The sequence below is a fragment of the Petaurus breviceps genome, unplaced genomic scaffold (genome assembly GCF_028583685.1).
Source record: "Petaurus breviceps papuanus isolate PSGF00001 unplaced genomic scaffold, PetGlider_PUasm1.0 90444, whole genome shotgun sequence".
Lineage (NCBI taxonomy): Eukaryota > Metazoa > Chordata > Mammalia > Diprotodontia > Petauridae > Petaurus > Petaurus breviceps.
Window position 1 is genome coordinate 3,403,757 of NW_027187256.1, and position 21,828 is coordinate 3,425,584.

Consider the following 21,828-nt stretch of genomic DNA (forward strand, 5'->3'; position numbering starts at 1 on the left):
ATTGAATTCAAGGCTGATTGGATGGCAAGAGTAAAGAAAAAATAATAACATTCCTTACTACCTTTCACTGGGGGCTAATGGAATTATCTAGTCTAGGAGGCAAAGTCTATGAGGCTCTCCCATTATATTGAGGAATATTTCTCAGGGCTATGAGGAGGCCAAGAGGGAAGTCAACAGAAGTAGGGCAGAGGAGAGACACAGGGTTCAGGGAGGTCAAAGAAACATAGGTGCTTTTCTTGACAGAGATTTAGCTTGAGCTGGAGATATTACATGAGAAAGCATTGCCAAAGAGAGAAGAGATATCCCTGCAATCAATCCTTAAGCCCACTGAGCTGAGAGGATCCTAAGATTTGTAGCTGAAAAGAATCATAGGTATTTGCTGTCATTTTCCAGATGAAGAAAATGAAACTTCCAATGTCACATACCGTGTTTCCTCAATAATAAGACCTATCCCGAAAATAAGCCCTCCCCTTACTGTGTAAGATTCCTCTAAAATAAGCCCTCCCCCGAAAATAAGCCCTATTGAGATTGCTACTGTAGTGAAGGTGATCCCCTGCGCTACACGCTACATTACGGTACCCTCTGTGTGCACCGTTCCCCCCCACTGGTGAAATGCACGCCGCGCTCCAAGCTGCATCCAATCAGAGCTGCAGCAGTGAGCGCATCATCCTGTTCTTCCCCAGTGATTTGCTTGCTGGCGCCATTGAGAGCAGTGCCGCGGAGGAGAGCTGAGGCAGGACAACATAAGCCCTCCCCTGAAAATAAGCCCTCTGGTGTTTTTCTTTCCAAAAAATATAATAAGACTTATCGGGGAAACATGGTAGGTTGTAAGTAGAAGATCTGGAAACATACAAATATTTTTGTCTCGAATCTCACCACCATACCCTGAGCAGGGATTTAAACCTTTCTGAGCTGTTACTAAAAGGCCCCCCACCTCTGAAGAAGACCCAGGAGACACTCCTAACTCCTGAAAAAGTAGTCTCCTTCCAAACTTCGTTATTTAGGGGTGGATCACTGTAAACTTTCACTGAAAAAATGAGAAAGTAAGAGTATAGGATCCTAGGAATGCTCTCTATTCTTAACTGCTCTAGAAGGGCCCAACTCTCTTTAAGACTGTCCTCTCCCTCATGTCCTTTTCAAACTTTTCCCCAAAGGGAAACATTCTAATCATGTCCTCTAAAGATCCCATGTCTTGAGAGCATCAAAACCCTTTCCATCCCCAAAACAGGATGATTTGGACGCATATTTTAAGGACAATAAAAGCTAGCATTATTTGGGCAGCTAGGTGTCACAGTGATAGATCACTGGATCAGGAAACACTAACACCTGGCCTCAAATATGCCCTCAAATACTTACTAACTATATGACCCTGAGTAAATCATTTACCTGCTGTTTGACTCAGTTTTCTTCTCAGTAAAATGGGCATGATAATAATACCTACTTTCCAGGGTTGCTATGAGGATCAAATGAGATATTAATTGTAAATCTCTTAGACCAGTGCCTGGCACCTAGTAAGAAGTATATAAATGTTAGCAATAATTATATAATGCTTTAAGGTTTAGAAATATAATGTAATTTTATCTTCACAACAACCCTGAAAGATAGGTGTCATTGTTGTTCCCATTTTAAAAATGAGGAAATAGACTGAGAATGGTTAAGTGGCTTACCTTCCCTCCCTCCCACCACAGAACTACTTCCTTTCTCTGTGCTCTTAAGCAAGACAAGAGACAAATATGTAGTGGGAAAATGTAAGGTACACTCAGAAGGAAGGCACAAGCAGGAGGGAAGGGACACTGAAAATGCTTTTTGTAGAAGGTGCAATTTGAGTTGTTTTGGAGCCACAGGTGTGAGAGACACTGTGGCAGTCACAAGATGCCGGAGGGGGTGCACGTGACATCTGAAGGGCAGAAACATGGAGATGTGGAGGCCGACTCTGCCGGGCCGAAAGGGCTGACATGGCATTGAGCGCAGGGCCGTGGGAGCCGACTTTGCCAGGTTGGGAAAGGCCGACGTGGCATTGAACGTGCCTTATCAACACGGACTCCTCTTAACACATACTCCTTTGCCCTGCACTCGGGAGAGTGTACAATTGGCTCCCACATGGCATGTGACTGTAAGAAGAATGATAAGGATATTAGGGAAAAAGCAAGGGGAAGCTCCCCCTCTTTCTCTTTCTCTTTTTCTCTCTCTCTTCCTCCCCCTCTCTCTCTTTCTCTCTGTCCCGCTCTCTCTGTCCCACGGTTCCACTCTGCTGTGTTTTGATGGCCACACTGTTAAGATGTAACTGAATAAAGAGCAGCCTCGCTTGGCAACCTCCGTGTCCTTGGGTGTTCTGTGGGGGTGTTCTTCTTGGAGACAAGAAGCCGGAGACGTCCGAAGACCGGGTATAAGGTAAGACAAGGCCGGAGCTGGGAAGAGCCCAGCAGAGTTGAATTTAACAAAGCAAGATTTTCAGTATGAGGAACAGCAAGTGAAAAGGAAGAACACTCCAGGACCCAGGGGAAGCTGGGAGAATTTTGATCCAGAAGAAGAACCCGGCTTGAAAATGCAAGGAAGACACGAATGAATCACATGGTTACAAGTTTGTTACAGAGCAGAGATTCAATGTCTTCTCTGAAGGTTCTCATTCTAGTCATATGTTTATCCTTTCAAGAAATACTTTAAAATTTATTCAAAACCTATATGTCATAATGTGAATATGGGCCCAACTTTGGAAGTTCTGTAAAACAGCTGAAGACTTAAAGCAGGAGCGGGAAAGCTAATTTAGTTTCTCAGCTTACTCATTCACTATATGGTTTTGCCTCCTAAAAAATGCTTTTATCCTCCTCTGTAAGTAAAAAGAATAGGATTAGATGATCTCTAAGAATCTTTTTAGATCTTGAAAGACCCATTAAACAGAAAAAGAGATATAAAAGACAACTAGATAAAAATCTCCTTTCTTCAAAATTCTCCTTTAAAATCGCATCATCCAGCAAGACAGTGAAAGTAATCCACACTGCCTGAAGCACTCCATTCACTGTAAAAGTGTCTCCTCTTTTACCCCTATAGAAATAAGGCACAAAGCTAAAATTTATACTGAAAGATGAAGAATGGCCTAATGTTATTAACAGCAGGGAAAGACCCTGATAATGCCTTTAAAAGAATGCTAACTGTATTCTTTTATCTTAATTGTTACTCCTTTATTTCTTAGGACCTCCCAAATTCTGCTCCTGTTATTCTCTTTCTCCTCCTCCTCCTTCTCTTCTTCCTCCCCTTCTTTTTCCTCCCCTTCCTCCTCCTCCCCCTGCCCCGCTCCTTCTCTTCCTCCTTCTTTCTTGGCTGCTGCTAGGGCTGTGGCTTCTGCTACTGTCAGGCTCAGAATAACTGCAACACTACTAAGTGGAAGCAATTTATAGGAGACCCAAGTTGGAGAGGCCATGGTCCACAACCAATGAAATGCAGGTTAATTTGGGGATGGTTTCTTTATGCAAATCAAAAATTGGATGCTGTCTCAGGGCCCAACAAAGACTGGCATCTGGATTCTCTTGGGTCGCTGTGGATCACCCTGTGCTGACAAGAACACTGGAGGAAAGGAGCCAATGTTATCTTGGGACTGCCAGCATGTGGTTTTCCCCTATCCCCCTGGAGAACTGTTGAGCCAAAGATTCTCCCTGATCTCTTCCATCTCTCTTTTTTTTTTCCTGAATCTCCTGAGGATCAATACTCAGAATTAACCCTTTTTCTTCTCTTTTGCAACAGTTTCTCACTTTTCTCATATAAATTCATGCATTCATGTGTGACTCATACTATCACATAATGACTTACCTGCACTGAAAATCTCAAGAGGATCTTATCCAACCAACTCAGTCCAATGGGCTTCTTCAGACACCATCCTTCAAGGGCAATAGACAAGATCCTACAGCCAGAACTTACTACTGACCACTTGTGGCCCATCATCACAAAGCAATTAGTTGTCCTTTCACTGACATTCACAACTTTGGAGACGGACAGAAAATCCTCAAATCTAGCCTTGGCCTGATCAGTTTGTCTTCCTGACATCAACTTCCAAACAAGTCATTGGACACTAAATCCATTGAATAAGGCTTTTGGCATTGAGAAGAAAAGGAAAACAGCAAGACCAAGAAATTAAAATTACCTCTGCCTAAAAAGAAATTGTTCTCCCTTGAAGAAGAAACAAATTAAAAAGAAGAAAGAAAGATGGAATGAAAAAAAGAAGAGAAAAATAATAAAAAGGAAAGGAAAAAGGAAAAAAATGGGAAACAAAAGTAAGGGAGGGAAGGATTTTCAATATGAAAAGGCAGCATAGTCTTTCTGATAAAATCCAGCATCTAACTGATGGAAAGGGGGGCCATCAAACTCCCTTCATAACCCTCCAGTACTGTAGGGTCTTCACTGCCTACCCAGAAAAAAGAAAATGGATTTTCTTGGCACTTCTACTACTCCACTGGACTGGAATGACTGCCCAAGAGCATGAGGAGGGGAAACAAGGATCACGAAGTCCCTTCCAGTGCTATTAGGGGCAGCTAGGTGGCCCAGTGAATAGAGTACCTACTAGCCCTGTAGTCAGGAGAACCTGAATTCAAATCTGATCTCAGACACTTCACACGTACTAGCTGTGTGACCTTGGGCAAGTCACTTAACCCCAACTGCCTTGCTTTCCCACATCAAAGAGAGAGAGAAAGAGACAGAGACAGAGACAGAGAGAGACAGAGACAGAGAGACACACACACACACACACAGAGGCACAGAGCCACAAGAGACAGACACAGGGGGAGAGAGAGAGAGAGAGAGAGAGAGAGAGAGAGAGAGAGAGAGAGAGAGAGAGAGAGAGAGAGAGAGAGAGAAGTCTCCCTTTAGCTACTACTCTTCTTCCCTCCCTCTCTCCTTCCCTCTCTGCCTTTCTTCCATTTGTTTCCTTCTGGAAGGGAGGTGGAAGGGAGGGGGCCTGGACTACATCATTCTGCTCTGATGTTGCAGGGCCAGAAGAGAGTGTCTGGAGAGGAAAGAGGGACAATGTTCGGGACTGCAGCGAGATGGCGGCCCAGAGCCTCTGAATAAGCAGAATCCCAGCCCAGCGCCCGCCGCCGCGCGCAAGGAAGCACCCTGCTGAACCGCTGCTGACCCTTAAAGGATGGTCCAATTCCGGGGATACATGAATGGTGCAGCAGCTGCAACATCTTCGCGAATTTTCTTCGTTTCATTCTCAATATGTAATTTCCCTTCAAATATCCAGCAGCTGCATTTGCTGCTGGCAGAAAAGCTTTTAGGGACACATTCATCCCTTTACCCCCCCCCCCCCCCCCCCCCATTTGCCTTCTCCCCTCACTCTAATTCCTCTCCGCAGCCCCACTCCCCCTCCCCCCTCCCGCATCCTTTCTTCCCTCCCGCCTCCACTCACCCCGTCCCGTTTCCATGCATCCCCAGGGCCAGGGCTGCAGGAGAGGCATTTCAGAGCGCTGATCATTCTAAGACCGAGATCGAAAGGTTGACTAAGAAGCTCACGGAGGCAGCCCACGAAAAGATCCAGGCTGCTTAATAGGGCCTGGTGGTCCTGGAAGAGAAGCTCCCTTTGAAGCAGCCCTATGATGACTTGTAGGAGAATACCATAGCCTTAAGTGGGAGCTAGAGCCGCGGAAAGAGGCATTTGGACCGGCATTTTCCATCCATCGCAAAGCAGCTGAAGATGGAGACTCGTGAGGAAAGTCGCCTGCAAGAGCCCGCTTCGAAGGAGGCCTTCTACCTGGGGGCGATTCTTGAAATGTAGAAGGAGCTGAAGCAGAGAAGGCCTGTGGCCCGCAGCATTCAAATAGAGAATGAGAGACTCACAGCTGTTGTTCAGGATGTGAAAGAAGTGAACCAAAGAAACCAACCCTCAGAAGTTAACTTGGTGATATGAAGGAAAATAGAATTAAAGTAGGTGTAAGCAAGGGAGCTGTATGAATCAAAAAATAAACTGCATATGTGACCTTAAAAAAAAAAAGCAAGATTATTGTCTCAAGTCCCTGTGTCCCTGTGGAGGCTACTACCACTACTGCCAACAGCTGCAGCCACACCCTCTGCCTTCAAGTAACATACTGGTGCCATTGCCCTGAGCAGACTCCATGCTGAGGACAAACCCCTCTTTTCTCAATGAAGAACCTTATTGAAAACAAAAGAAAGAAAGCAAAAAAAAAAAAAAATCCCCAAAGAAAGGAAACTATTTCCCCTGCTTAATATAAGTTAGGGAATACTTAGGCAGAGAGGTGGATCTGGTGTCAAGATGTGATTCTCAATCCATCCTGAGACACGTCCTAGCTGTGCCTGAGCCTCAGTATCTCCACCTGAAAAATGGGAAGAAACCTAGACAAGTGTAAGGGTAATTGGAATTTGAAGACCTTCCCTGCCCTTAATAGGCCAAATGTAACCACATGGAGTGGGGAGGAGCGTCCTGAAAGGGTGTAATGGGAAGGGTGAAGCAGGAAGGAGCAGGGGAGAGCAGGAGCAGTGCTGGGAGCACACAGAGCTGAAGCAGAACAGCTACGTGAGTGAGAGAGAGGGGCATTTTTATTTAAGGGAGTCTGTTTTCTTTTGAAGGCTTGAAGGAGAAAAGGCTTGGGGAAGCAGGTACTTGCTGCATTGGTTATGTGTCCCACCTCCTTGGTTGCTATGATTGATTTGACTTTCAGGTTTTGGGATTTAGTGTTCTGGTGTTCGAATAAATGTTTTGGCTCTGTGTGCCACATGGAGAGTCTGTTTCATTTTGTGATTCACAACTACAACAGCATATTTATAGCCACTGTGGGTGCTGTGAATATCAAATTGGCTTTAGAACAGGTACCTCTCAGGGCTGTTGTGAGAATAAGAGGGAGGTCCTATTTGTTCCAGTACTTGGCCCAGAGTGCACAAGCAAGAAACTCTGATTGCTAACATCTACCCAGTGGCTGCCTAGGAAGTACTTAAGTACAGGATCACATGGAAAATCTGGAGGATAGCATTCCAAGATGTTGCTAAACAGGAATGCTTCGGTTCCCCCACCCAACCACCACCACCAAAGCCCCATCCTCTGCAATACAGGGAGACTGGCCTGGCTGTTCCTCAAGAAAAGAACACTATGTCATCCAAGGCTGATGATCTGATCCTCCTGATTTGGGTGACTACTTTCAAATACCAGTTAAAATCCCACCTTCTGAAGTAGAATAGGACACGAGAAAACAATTCTTCATCTAACAATATTGTTAGTATTGAGTAAAATGTTCTCCTGGTTCTGTCCACTTCATTATGCTTCAGTTCATGTAAGTCTTTCCAGGATTTTCTGAAGTCCTCTTGCTTGTCATTTCTTATAGCACAATAATAGTACCTTATAATCATTTACCACATCTTGTTTAGTCATTCCCCAATTATGGGCTATACATGTATTTATACAAATAGGTCCTTTTTCATTTTATTTGGATGTCTTTGGGATATAGACTTAGCAGTGGTATTGCTGGATCAAAGGGAATGCACAGTTTTATAGCTTCTTGGTCATAGCTCCAAGTTGCACTCCAAAATTATTGGATATGTTCCCAAATATACCAACAGTACATTAGTGTCCCAGTTTCTCCACATCCCCTTCAACATCCAAAATTTTCTTTTTTTGTCATATTAGCTACTCTGGTAGATGTGAGGTGATACCTCAGATATATTTTAATTTGCATTTTTTCTGATCAAAAATTATTTTGAGCATGTTTTTCATATTAACTACAGATAGATATTCTCTTAAGCTGCTTATGGTGTCGTCCTTTATGTGTAAATCATATACCCAGTTTGACCTTATCTTGGTGTGAGATGTTGGTGTATACCTAGTTTCTGCCACACTGTTTTATGAAAACAATTAAGAGACACTTTCCACACACATAAAGTCAGATCTAAATATTTGTAAATCAACCTTTTGATCTCAGTCTTACAATGACCCATGCTCTGCAATTGCTCATGGGCAGGCTGAGTATGTTAAATTAAATCACAAAAACAAAATCATTGAACCCAGTTTAAAAGGAAAGTAGAAAGCTGGGCAACTACCTTTACACAAGTGTCTGTGATAAAGAACACATTTCTCAAATACATTAAGAAATTAATCAAATCAAGAAGATTACAAGCCGTTCTCCAGTTAATCAATGGTCAAAGGATATGAAGAGGCAGTTTTCAGATGAAGAAATCAAAGCTATCTATGCTATGGGAAGAAATGCTCTAAATCATTCTTGATCAGAGAAATGCAAATTAAAACAACTCTGAGGTACCACTTCACACCTATGCGATTGGCTAATGTGATAGAAAAGGAAAATGATAAATGTTGGAGAGGATGTGGGAAAATAGGGACGTTAATAGACCATTGATGGAGTTGGGAACTGATCCCACCATTCTGGAGAGCACTTTGGAACTATTCCCAAAGAGCAATCCAACTGTGCATACCCTTTGATCCAGCAAGACCACTACTAGGTCTGTATCCCCATGAGAGCATAACAACAACAAAAGCAAAACAAACACAAATGAACTATAGTTTGACTTTAAGAAAGCAGGAGCAGGTGGAATTTCAGAAAAAAAAAACAGAAAAGGCTTACATGAACTTACTTGATGCAAAGTGAAATGAGCAGAAGCAAGAGAACACTGTACACAGAATCAGCAGCATAGTGCCATGATCAGCCATGAAAGTTTTAGCTCCTCAGCAATACAATGATCCAAGACAATTCCAAAAGACTCATGATGGGAAATGCTATCCAGATCCAGAAAGAACTGATGGAGTCTGAATGCTGATCAAAATATACTATTTTCACTTTCTTTACCTTTTGGATGATTCTTTTCTCTTGTCCTGTTTCTTCTTTCAAAACCTGTCTAACATAGAACTGAGTTTTATGTGATTGCATATGTGTGTGTGCATATATATAACCTATATCAGTATATATGTATATATATACATGTGTGTATGCATATATATATATATATATATATATATATGTATTTAACCTATATAAGCTGGGTGACTTCCACATTTTTTTAAGCAATTGGGGTTAAGTAACTTGCTCAAGGTTACACGGCCAGGTGTTTCTGGGTGGGTGCTAAGTGTCGGAGCCCGGATTTGATCCCCAGGTCATCCTGACACTGGAGCCGGTGCTGTTACTCGCTGTGCTACCTGGCAGCCCCGACTTCCTCATTTTTTTTTTTAAAAGTGAATGTTTAAAATTGTTTTTACATGTAATTGGGAGAAAAAAATAAAAACTTCTCAAAAGCATAAAATAAAATCCCATCTTCTTCCAAAAGTATAGTATACTATAGATGCTCAAGAAACACTTGTTGGTCGAGTTAAAAATCTAAGGTTTGAAGTGGAATATTGCTCAAAATATGAAAATATGAAATCAACAAGTCTAAATTCAGCTCATGAGCCGTCATTCTATATTATCTATTATTTCTCTGCTAATGCCTTTTTTCCTTCACAGGACTCAGACACTTAAATGTGGTCTCATAGTTTATTGCACATAAATTAAAATGGAAAGCAGATAGATTTCTGGTCTCTATGTGAAGTCATATGCCTTCAGTCACCTCCTTTGCCACTACCCACTCTCTTCTTAGATTTTCTGGTGGTGGTAGTGGTGGTGGTGTGTGTGTGTTGGGGGAGGGTGGATCAGGGAGAGGATTGGAGTCTCAACCACATGAAACTATGATTATGGGAAAGGAGTAAAAAGAGTTAGCTGCATCAATTAGAAAGAAATAAAAATACTGTGGGAAAAATCAGTCCTACAGTCAATCCACCCCAGCTTACCAAACAAATGAAATTCACCATTGTTTCTCATCTTCTCCTGGTTTCTGAGATAATATCAGGATAAGTATTTGTGACACTCTTATAGCTGGTCTTCAGTTTTGTCCTCCAAGGGCTTTATCTTCAGGTCAGTTCTGACTCTGATCTCTTCCCTTCTCCTTATGTTCCTAATTATCAGCTACTTTTCTTGTGGCATCTAAATCTAAATCCCTGGATAATGGAAGGAAGAGGGAAAGCCAGTTTTGGATACCACCTCATAGAGATGATGTCTGCTTCTTCACAATTTCACAACTTAATTTTTTTTTATAGTGACAGTTTGCCTAGACCCCCCAGTGAGAAAATATAGATAATTTTCCCCTCATGTGCTCAGAACATAATAATTTTTTTTTCCAGCCCCTGTCTCTCTGCCTCTTGCTCCTTCTGGGTCTTTCTGCCTATCTCTGCCTCTATATTTATACCTGTCTTACCTTTCTATCTCTGTCTTTGAGCCTGTCCCCATCTCAATATGTTTCTATGTGTCTCTATCTCAGGGTCTTCTGTCTGTCTTTCTCTCCCCTGTATCTCCAGGGATCAACATTTCAAAAAGAAAAGAAGGCAAGGAGCATAGGGCACAAGTTTGTGTGGAAGGGTGGAGGAGAATGGAAAACAATTCAGCAATGCGGCTTAAAAGGACAGCTTAACTATGACCAGGCACCCATAGCAATGACATAGCAACAATATGATGTGGCAGATCAAGGAAAAAGAGAAATTGTCAAAGAAGACTGCACAGAGGAGGTAGGAACTTACTTGACACTTAAAGGATGAGTAGGACTAGGGGGGGTTGAAGCAGATACGGTAGACATATCAGACAGGAAAAATCATAGCCACATAACAAATGTGGGAAGGTTGTATTTATGTACTGTATGTGTTCTAAAGGAAGGGGATAAGAGGGGGAAAATAACAAATTCATTTTGGTCAAAGGGTCAGAAATACTGTAGAAAATCAGGCATTGGTGGGACTAGATAGCCTCTGAGTGACCTTCTAATTGAAAATCTACCTTCTTGTGCTGCTGAGTAGGCCTGGTCTGGTGACTGAAAAAAGAGAGGACTGTGAATACCAGGGACTTGGCTTTAACCTCACATTTGTCACCAAGTAACCGTTATTCCTCATTTCACCTCATCAGCCCCTCCATCACCTATACCAAATGAGATAATGTTTTTGTCTCATTTTTCTCTTGCCTCAAGACTGGGTCATTGAGATGTTAGGGCTCCACATATGTCAAGGGTTTTTGTTATTTTTATTAGCATAACTCCCAAGGATTTCCCTGTCTTTGGCACTCTTCCTTTTTCTAATTTCTCATAAACTTCCTTTGACCTCTTAAGTGTTTCTGCCTTGGTTTCTGGTGAGATTCTCAGCTTTAGGACAGCAGGAACTTGCTTTTAAAAAAATCTACCATAGTGCCAAGCAAGGTTGGCAAAAGAGTATATTTTCAATAAAAATATGGTGTTTGTTTGTTTTGCTGAATGAATGAATCCAAGACTAGATAAGTAGGGTGAACTGAGATACTAAAGGGCCACTGTGAAGATTTAATCCTATAGGTTAAAAGAGACTGACAGTTTACTGAGTGCAAAGAATATAGTACAGAAATGCATTTTTCTGCCTTCAAAGTCATCTGGGAATACATAAACACATCACACAGTATTTTTAGCAATATCCCTCCTCTCCACAAACCCCATGAGGATTTCTTGGCAGTGTCATAAGAAAGCTGGAGACAGACGTGGTGAACCAGATGACTCTCCTCATGAAGGGCTAGTGTGTGCTGCTGTTCTCTTGGTGAGTAAGCAAGTCCTGGTTGGTAGCAGAGAGCAGAAACAGGACATTGAAGCTCTCAGTATCCAAGATGGAATGGGGCTCCAGGAGTAACTGAAGGGAGGCCAGCATTGAACTTGTACTCTTCACAGTAGGTATGCATGGGGGAGGCTGAGAGAGAGAACTATCTCATATGTACCTATCTGGTATGTTCCAAGGGAACAGGGACAATAGGAATGAGGTAGCTGTAGTTAGACTGGGTTGGTAGCTGAAGTAGGATCTGTAGGACAAGAGATTGGTAGAAACATGGGGAGGCATTGCTTTGGATTTAAAAAGTAAGGAGGAAGGTGGATGGCAGGGTGTCTTGGTTTGAGGGTCATTCTCTACAGAGAGAGGGGGCAGTGGCAGAATGGGGGCTGAGAATCAGGAAAGAAAATTGCCCCAAGGTAAGAGAAATATAGAAGATATAAGCCCCTATTATAGGGAAAAAATGAAGAGAAAAGACCTGACTTCCTGAACTACCTTGTGGACTTAAGTCTCTCAGATTAATGGTATGCGAGCTATAAGGGACTTAAGGGATCTGTCCATATGCATTCTGTAATGGTGCTAGATCTTTGCCTGAAGGAAAAGAAGGGATGGTGATGCCCTCATCTGGCTCTGTATCTTTTTGGAATCATAATGTTTAGACTAGGAAAAACTGAGGCCAAGAGAGATTAAATGATTTACCCAAAGTCAGACAGGTAGTAATTAGCAAAGCCAAGGTTTGAAAACAGGTCTGTCTCAGAATTGCAGGATCGGAGCTCTGACACTACAAAGGACCTCAAAAACCATCTTGTTCAATTATATTAATATTGTAAAAGAAGAAATTGAGATCCAAGGAGGTTGCTTAGCTTACCCAAGATCAAATAGCTAAGCATCAGAGACAGGATTTGAACCAAAAATCCAATTACTCTAGAGAGAGGGTACCATGTCTTCAGTGTTTTTGATGCCAAATTCAGGGTTATTTTATAACACAAAAGGCTGATTCCTCCCCTCCTCTTAATCCATAAATGACTTCATCCCAACTACAGATACTCTGTTTCATCATTTTCTTTCTCTCTTTCCCTCCTCCTACCCAAACTATTATTTGTACTGAACTGGGTATCAATCACTTGTGCCGCAGAGAGAATCAGATTCTTAAAATGCAATGCCCTGCCTTCCTGGGATTTATAATGCAATCCCCATATGTCCTTGAGGAATAAAAGGCTCTGCTCTGGGGAAGGGATTCCAGGAGGGTTCAGCAATATCCTGGGAAGAGACTGAGGCAGAGAACCTTCCCTGCTGTAAATGAAGACTACTATGATGTGTAGTAGCCCCTTGTTCCTCAGGGCTAAGAATACCAGGTTTGTTCAGATTGGGGGATAGTCAGTTGGTTGTTGTCCTTCGTTCTCATAGAGGACCAAAATGACATCACTATGCTAGTCAAGTTTAAACGTAGCAACTGTGGCTGATCAGACCAATACAAGCTCAGAATGCTTTACCACAGGTTGGGAACAAAGAGTCTGTGTGAACATTTGGGATGGATTCCCCAAATCTGCACATCCTGCCTTTCCTTTAAGCTGCTTCAATTCCGCTTTGCTCATAGAGCACAGCACCTTCTCTGATGTGGGCACATCATACTGAGCGGTCCTGTGCCAGTGTCTCCCATGTCACACAATCAATTCCAAAGTTCTTAAGAGATACTTTGGGCATGTCCTTGTATCACTTCTTCTTACCACCATGTGAACAGTCACAAAATTGGGGAATGAGACCTGGGGAAGGATGTTGGACTAAGGGATAGAGGAAAGGAGAGACACTTTGTAGACAGTGAAAAGACCACTGCAGTTAAAATCTGAAGAAGAGGGACTGGGGTGGGTAGGTGACACAGTGAATAGAGCACTGGCCCTGGAGTCAGGAGGACCTGAGTTCAAATCCGGCCTCAGACACTTAACACTTACTAGCCATGGGACCTTGGGCAAGTCACAACCCCAATTGCCCTGCCTTCCCACCTCCAAAAAGCAAAAAAAAAAGAAAAAGTAGGACTAATCCCTTGGCTCTTAGGATGATAGACATAGAGCTGGAAGGGGCTTCAGAGGGCATCTAGTTCAACTCCCCTCACATTACAATGAAGGAATCTGAGAACAGGCAGCTGTACCATCATAAAGTAAGGTATATCAAAGGCGGGATTTGAACCTAGGTGTTCTGATTCTAGACTCAGTCAGTTCCTTCTTCTATAAAATAGGGTTACTATGTGTACTTACCTCCCAGAGTGGTTGTGAGGACCAAAAGAGATGATTTTCTAAAGCGTTTTGAAAACTGTTAAAAGTCCTGTATAAATGCTAGCTAACTGATAGTAGTGTAGTAATAATAATAGGCCAGTAGGTGGCGAAGTGGATAGACTGCTGGGGTGCAGAGTCAGGAACACCTGACATCTCATCGAGCCTCAAACATTTATCACTTGTGACCTTGATCAATTTGGTCAACCTGTAACTACCTCACTTTCCTTATCTGTAAAAGAGGGGTAAAAATAGCACCTACCTCCTTGGAGGTTTGTTGTGAGGACAAAATAAATAATATCTGCAAAGTGCAAAGATGTATAAACATACAGGTTTTTACCATCATCATCATTAGGGTCATTGTTAGGAATCAACCAATTAATCAATATTAATTTATAAATATAAGCATTTCCTATATGCCAGACACTGAGATAATAGTATTATTGTTATTATTGCTAATATAATTACCAGTTCAATTGAATATGCTGGGGGCAAATGTAAACGAATAATAGCTTGCCTTTACATACATACTTTACAACGGTGTCTTACATCCGTTATTTTGTGCTCACAGTTGCCCTGTCAGGTGATATTATACTCACTTTATCGATGAGCGAGGCTGAAAGGTTAAAAGATTTGCCCATGGTTACACAGAAAACGTGCCTCACACAGTCTTTGAAATCTATGTCTTTCCAGATCCATCACTCCATCCACTCTACCACACTGCCTTTCACCTGGCTAGGGATGAGACATCTCTGGGGGTGGGGGAAGGGTATTCGAACTATATGATTACTAAGGGCCCTTCTGGCTCTGGTTCCGGAGAATTCACAATCATCTCTGAACCCCTCTTCTCCAAATCCTCAAGTTCTCCTATCTGAAGAATCAAAATCTTTTTTGTTTTTTCCTTGTTTTCATCTCCACTCCTTCTTTGAGGCAAAATGACAGGATCTCTCACTGCAGCTACAGAAATACAGGAAGCACCTCTAAGAGCAGCAGTTCAGAGACAACTGAATGGAAATTTATGGTGGAACCTTGGCACTGAAAGAGACCTTCAAAGGTTATTTCATTTCTCCTCCCACCTCCAGGATAGCTGACCCCTGCAGCACTGATCCTAATTGTAACCCCTGTCCTATTAAGTAGGGGTGTGAGCTGCTCCCCCTCAGGAATACATAATGCTCCAACCAAAACCTTAATCCGTGAGGCTGCTGGTTTGTTTTCTATTATTTAGAGTTCAGGGAATAGAAGCCACATCTGTGACCTATTCTTCACCTACTAATCCCCTAGCACCTTAGAAACCACTAGCCAGAAAGCTAAAGAGAACAGAGTTTCTTAGTAGAAATACTGGAGTATTTTTCCTTTTCCCTTCTCCAGCTTGTTTTACAGATGAAGAACTGAGGCAAACAGGGTTAATTGATTCACCCAGGGTCATGGTGATAATAAAGGTTTTCAGGCATATTTGAATTCAGGAAATTGAGTTTTTTTGACTTCAGGTATGGCATATTCACTGCTCCACCTACCTGCCCTATTCAACTGTAGGAGAGCATCAAGCCACTAAATGCTCAAAGGATAACAGTAGAAAGGATGAGGCAGTCAGGGCCAGGAGGAAAAGAATTTTTAATAGGAGGATAGATTCATTTCAAATTAATTGAAATTAATATCTTCTAAGTGCCTATGACAGGCTGATACTAACTGCTACACAGAGAATGATTAGATATCACTCCTATCCACAAAAACACATAGTCTTATAAGGTGATATGCAGATATTGAAAATATGTAATCCCACTGAGGCACCTTGTTCTCTAGGTTTCCCAACCTGCCCACTTTTTGAGATAACCATTTTTGTTTGTGTGTTTGTTTCCCCTAAACCTAACCCCGCAGTGCCTAGTTTGATTAAGCCAAAAGCTTCTATCAGAAACTTCTTGGCTAAATGGGCCCCCTATCTCCCCACCTCATGTCAATTACCTACAAAACAATGTCAAAAGGACAGTGTGATGGGGTGGCTAGGTGGTGCAATGAATAGGGCACCAGCCCTGGAGTCAGGAGGACCTGAGTTCAAATACAGCCTCAGACACTTAACACTTACTAATCGTGTGACCTTGGGCAAGTCACTTAACTCCAATTGCCCCTCCAAAAAAAAAGCAAAAATAAAAAAAATATAAAACTACAGTGTGGAATAGGAAATATAAATAAACTAATGCACTGTATTTTATATCCATGGTATGTTTACCTTTTATTTCCATGTGTAGAATTTTAGCTCTGGGGGAGAACAGGATATTTCAATAGTGTCTTTGTATCTTCACCACCTAAAAAATGTCTAGCACATGATAGGTGCTTAATAAATGCTTATCAATTGATTTATTGATGTTCAGAGCCTAGATACAAGGTGGAGAGCGTTTAGTTAAAATCTCAGGAGTCTAAGCTTTCACTAACATGTCTCCTGATTCTCTAATCTTCCCCACTTTTCAACCTGGTCTCCAAATTGCATCCCCTTCAATGATACCACCACTATCAGTAAAGAAGATTGCTACGGCTCCTAACCATATTTGCCAAATAATAAACACATACGTCTTAATCTGTTTTCTCCAGACCTAAGGGGCTTATCTCTCATCTCTCTGGGTCAGAAGGAAAGCATGACTGGAACATTAAACTCCAGATTTAGTAGACTGTTAACATCATAGCACCATAAATAGTATCTTGTAAACACAGCTCCATGAATAAAGGACTAGAAATACATTTCCTTACATGTTCACACACAATATTAAATGGCGGTGATACAAATAGATCTATAGCTAGGAATTCTGGGACTGGGACAAGGGATAGAAGAAAACCTAGGGAGAAATCAAGAGACTGTTACCTGCCTAAGAAGGGAGCAGTTTAGGGTCAAGGAGTCACAGAAAAAGGAAAGGGAGAAGGCATCATTTCTTATGATTCAAGAAGCATCATCTCTTTTGACCCAGAAATATAATGAGAACTGGCATTAGATGAGAGAACAGCTATGCTGGCAGGCTAAGGCAAGGGAAGAGTTGTAGAAGGGCGGGATGATGGGGAAGGGAATTAGTGACAAGTGGAAAAATGTGCTTCTTATTTTTTACCCTCAGTCTTTGTATTTTCAGTCTTTCGCATCTGTCAAGTTTGCTGTGACAACGTCCCTCTCCACCCTCCATCCCCTTTATTGAGTCGTTGTGGCAAATAGCAGATACTAAAGCTTTTCCTAATGTTTCAAAAGTTGCGCGACAGCCTGCATTGGGAATTTGAAGGAAAGCATTTTCTTATTTGTTTGCTTCTGGATCAGAAGCCCAGGTGAAAGGCTTCCATACCTCAGATGACCTCCTCCTGTGCCTAGCTCACAAGGTAAATGGGGTTATAAACTTTAAGCATGACATAATATGTAAATGTGAATCATTTTGATTAGTTTTCAGAGGCCTTAACTCCAAAAAATATTGACTGTGAGACCTGAAGGTAAAGGGAATTTTTTGTAATTGTACTGCTAGGTCAGAGTCCCCCGTAAAAAAAGTCTTAAATTATTAAGATAAAAAAAGTTAAGGGTAAGAAGCAAGGAAGTTATTTACCTTAAATGAGTTGTCTGAGAACCAGGAAAGCAATATCTTAGATATCAATAGATATCTAATAGCAATATTAGATATCAATATCTTTGGCATGTGGTGATATTAGCTAAATTATCTGTGGCTACAACTAATGGAGAAAGTGGCACCCTCTGAGTCAAAGCCCTGCCTTCCCCTCGCCTAGTATAGGTCTGGATCCATGGACCAATGTGGTAAACAACATCAGAGAACTACAAACAAAAAGGTCTTTTAGAGTAAGAGAAGAGAGATAATATATGATTGACTTGGAAAGGGATGGTGAGGAAGGTGGCATTTGAATTGGAGCTTGGAGGATATTTAAGATTTTAGAAATCAGAGATAGCAGGAGGGGAATGGGTAAAGATAGAGAGTTAGGATAAGAAAAAAAAACACAGAGGTAGGAAAATATTTCATGAATTTGGGGAACCTGAGTAGAATTATATGATTTATGGCTGAAAGATAGATGAGAAACCATCTAGCCAAAGGCCTTTCTTTTCCAAAAGAGACAATTGTGTGACTAGGGTCACACAATGAGTGAGGAACAGAGCAAATATTATGATTTAAATCTTTTTGATTATAAAGCCAAGACTCTTTCCACTAGACAAAGTGGAATTTGCTTGGAAAATAGAGAATATGTAGAACAGTGGAAGACAGGCATGGAAATAGTTCTTGGATAAATGAATGAGGTACTTGGGATGAATAAAGGATTATATATGAGGCTCAAGAGTTTGGATGAATTCCTTAATTAGTTTTTCAATTGGATGGAAACTGAGAATGAAAAGTGGTTGAAATGTGAGCAGTGTTCCCTCCAGGATTCCATATAAGGTGTAGCTACCATTGTAACAGCCCTTGTTCTCTAGGAATTCTCACAGGTACACCTTTCCGCTCAGTGTCTCAACACAAGACAAATGGTGGTGGTTTACTTTCTCTGATATGTAGAGGGCAACATACACTCCAGACACCAGCATAATAAGCAAAAGACAGTATTCAAAATTGCCAGATAGTGTCCATGCCTCAAATTCTTTCCTTCACCCATATGCTCCAATTCCTGAACTTGATCTGTTAGAGGTTATTTCCCTTGAGTCAAGCATTTTTTTTTCTCTGAACTACCATTTAAAACAAAAATGGTCCATATCTCAGTAAGAATCAATTCATCTCACACTATTCTCCATGACATAGTCCTGGTGCTCGGGGATCATAAAGGAAGAAAAGAACAGTTTGTAAGAAAGTGATGCAGGAGCACTGGAAAGAGGCAGCTGGGTCTGCTCTCCTTCATTATTTCCTGTTGTCTCCTGCAGGTGCTGTGATCTGACCCCTTTCTTCAGGTTCTGTCTCTTACTACCAACCATGAACTCCTGCAACTTCACCCACACCACCTTCATTCTTATAGGCCTCCCAGGCCTGGAAACTGCCCAGTTCTGGATAGCCTTCCCTATTCTATCCATGTATGTTGTAGCAGTGCTGGGCAACTGCACAGTGGTTTTCATTGTGAGAACAGAACATAGCCTACATGCCCCCATGTACCTCTTCCTTTGCATGTTGGCAGCTATTGACCTGGCCCTCTCCACCTTCACTATGCCCAAGATCCTTGCTCTATTCTGGTTCAACTCTCAGGAGATCACCTTTGATATGTGTCTCACCCAGATGTTCTTCATCCATGCTCTTTCAGCCACTGAGTCCACTGTCCTCTTGGCCATGGCTTTTGACCGTTATGTGGCCATCTGCCACCCTCTTAGACATGCAGCTATACTCACCAACACTGTCACAGCTCAGATAGGCATGGTAGCTGTGATACGGGGTGCCATTTTTTTCTTCCCATTTCCACTGCTCATCAAGAGGCTTCATTTCTGTGGCTCAAACATCCTCACCCATTCCTATTGTGTGCATCAAGACATGATGAAGCTAGCCCATGCTGACACCATGCCCAATGTGGTTTATGGGCTCACTGCCATCCTGCTGGTTATGGGTGCTGATGCTGTGCTTATCTCTCTCTCTTATTTCCTGATCATCCGTACTGTGCTACAGCTGCCATCTAGGACAGAACGGGCAAGGGCTTTTGGAACGTGTATCTTACACATTGGGGTGGTTCTAGCATTTTATGTGCCACTAATTGGACTCTCTGTGGTGCACCGCTTTGGGAACAGCCTCCACCCCATTGTCCATGTGCTCATGGGTGATGTCTACCTAATGGTGCCACCTGTCATCAATCCCATCATCTATGCTGCCAAGACCAAGCAGATCCGCTCCCGTGTGCTGGCCATGTTCAAGATCGCCTGTAACAAGGAGCTTCAGGCTGTTAGTAGCAGCTGACACCTTCCACATTGAGACCCTATGTCCCCATGATGGTTTTCTCTGAACCACCTAGAAATCAAAACCCACTTACAAGATGTTTGTGTTTATAAGTGCATCAGAACTGTCAGAATAGTATAGTGGAAAGAGAACTAATTTGGGTGTCACAAGACCTGGTTTCAAATCCTGCATCTAAAACTACCTGTTTTAGGAACTACCTGTGTGATCTTGGGCATATTAGGTTATCTCCTGGGCCTTCAGTTCCTTCAACTGTTAAATGAGACAGTTGGCCTAGATGACTTCTGTGGTATCTCCTGCATCTAAATCACAGGTCAGGAGCAAATCGCTTTCTGAATTCCATGTCTCTCTCTTCTGAAATAGGGATGTACAATCTTGTTTGCACTCAAGAAATAGTTGTGAGATTTAAATGATATCATATGTCATGTACTCTGTGACTCTAGAAGAAGAATCTAAAAACTCTAGAAATATGTGAGTGCTTCCAAAGTGTTTTGATTTCATGATTCAGGAGGCAACATGACCTCCCTAGGACTAATAGTAATTTGGTCTTGCAAACAGGAAGATGCTGATTCAAATTCTACCTTAGATACTTGCTAACTTTGTGATCTTGGACTAGTCATTTAGCCTTTGGACATCTCAATTTTTTTAGTTGTAAAATAAGGGGATTGGAATTGATGGCCTCTACAATCCCTTCTGGGGATGTTGGGTAGCACAGTGGAAATAATGTCAGCTCCAGAGTCAGGGAGACCTGAGCTCAAATCTAGCTTCAGATATTTACCAGCTGTGAGACCCTGGGTAAGTCACTTAACCCTATTTGCCAAATATTTGTCAGCTGTAAAATGAGCCAGAGAAAGAAATGGTAAAATACTTTAGTATCTCTGCTAAGAAAACCCCAAATGGGGTCATGAGGAGTCAGAAACAAGTGAAACAACTGAACAGCAAAGAATCTCACAGGAAGGTCTCTTCTAGCTGTAAATGTATGATTCTATGATCTATATCGGAATTCCTGCCATTAAGGGGGAATAATCATATTCAAATATATGAGGGGGGTTTCACAGAAGAGAAATTAAACTTGTCTGTAGAATATAACCTTCTTGAGCCCAAGAATTACTTTTCTCTTGGGACTTTCACTTTTTCTTGGAGTTATGCATGCATGCTACCGTGGAAAGAACAATGGTGTTGGAGTTAGGTAATCTTGCTTCAAATCCTGGCTCTATCACTGGATGCCCAGGTCTACCTGGCCAAGTTATTAAACTTCTTTGGGCCTCAGTTTCCTTTGAGTGTGTGGGCCTAGATGACCTTGTGTTCTTTTGCAGCTCAAACTGTCACTATCGTCTTTGTTCTCTCCCTGGTGCCTAATGCATATCCTTATCAATATCAGACAATAAATGCTTCTTGAATTAAATTGAATTCTGCTTTACTCTACTGGTAAAAAGCAGGAGCAGCGAGTGGAAATTCCAGAAATGCAGGATTCTACTTGATTTTAAAAAATCTTCATAGCAATTAGAATTGTACCAAATTGGAAAGGGCAATTTGTGTATTCTCCATAACGAATGGACTTCAAAGAAAGAAAGCATGGCCTCCTCTTTTTTTAGGGACATTATAAAAGAGACTCCAGTTCTGGAACAGGATGAGCTAGATGAACTCTGAGATTCTTTCCTATTCTTAGGTTCTTCTGTAAAGTCATTTAATATCTTCGAACCTCAGTTACCTCATCTACAAAATGAGGGAAATACTAGATAATTACATCTTGGAGTCATTGTAAGAAAAGTACTTTGTTAACTTTAAAGAGCTGTGTCAGTCCATCACTGTTTTCATTATCACCCATCATCATTGTTACCATACGACTTGCTCTCAAGCTAAAAGCTTTTCAGCTCCCATAGACTGAGTGTTCAGTTAATACAGAGCTCATCCAACCTTGTTCAGATCTGTAGCAGAGCCATGAAGGGGCCCCGGGATTGATTCCCTTTCCTTGCAGGGCAGGGCTTATGGGTTTGAAGTGACCTAGACAAAGGTACTAGAGTATAGATGTGATGGCTTTGGGGTCATTCAGCCCTTTAATGAAGGAAACTGAATTGTGGCTTCTAATAACATT

The 21,828-nt window shown here is 41.9% G+C and overlaps 2 protein-coding genes and 1 pseudogene across 5 annotated transcripts in view; all 3 read left to right on the top strand.

Annotated features, from left to right (window-relative positions):
- Positions 1-5,131: 5,131 nt before the first annotated feature.
- Positions 5,132-5,929, top strand: LOC138177745 (protein bicaudal D homolog 1 pseudogene; annotated as a pseudogene).
- A 5,591-nt stretch (positions 5,930-11,520) lies between these two features.
- The window catches only part of LOC138177725 (olfactory receptor 51G2-like), a 41,251-nt gene continuing 30,943 nt past the window's right edge, over positions 11,521-21,828 (top strand). For 2 of the 4 annotated variants that reach the window (XM_069108935.1, XM_069108932.1), the window contains exons 1-2: positions 11,539-11,709; positions 16,959-17,196. The gene's annotated coding sequence lies outside the window, so the exon portion shown is untranslated. Of the gene's footprint in view, positions 11,710-16,958; positions 17,197-21,828 lie in introns of all 4 variants that reach the window. The other 2 variants (XM_069108934.1, XM_069108933.1) reach the window with 2 other exon arrangements.
- LOC138177699 (olfactory receptor 51E2-like) lies at positions 17,236-19,736 on the top strand. The gene has a single exon (XM_069108912.1). It carries the CDS (start codon positions 18,774-18,776, stop codon positions 19,734-19,736), a length of 963 nt encoding a protein of 320 aa, XP_068965013.1. The 5' UTR covers positions 17,236-18,773.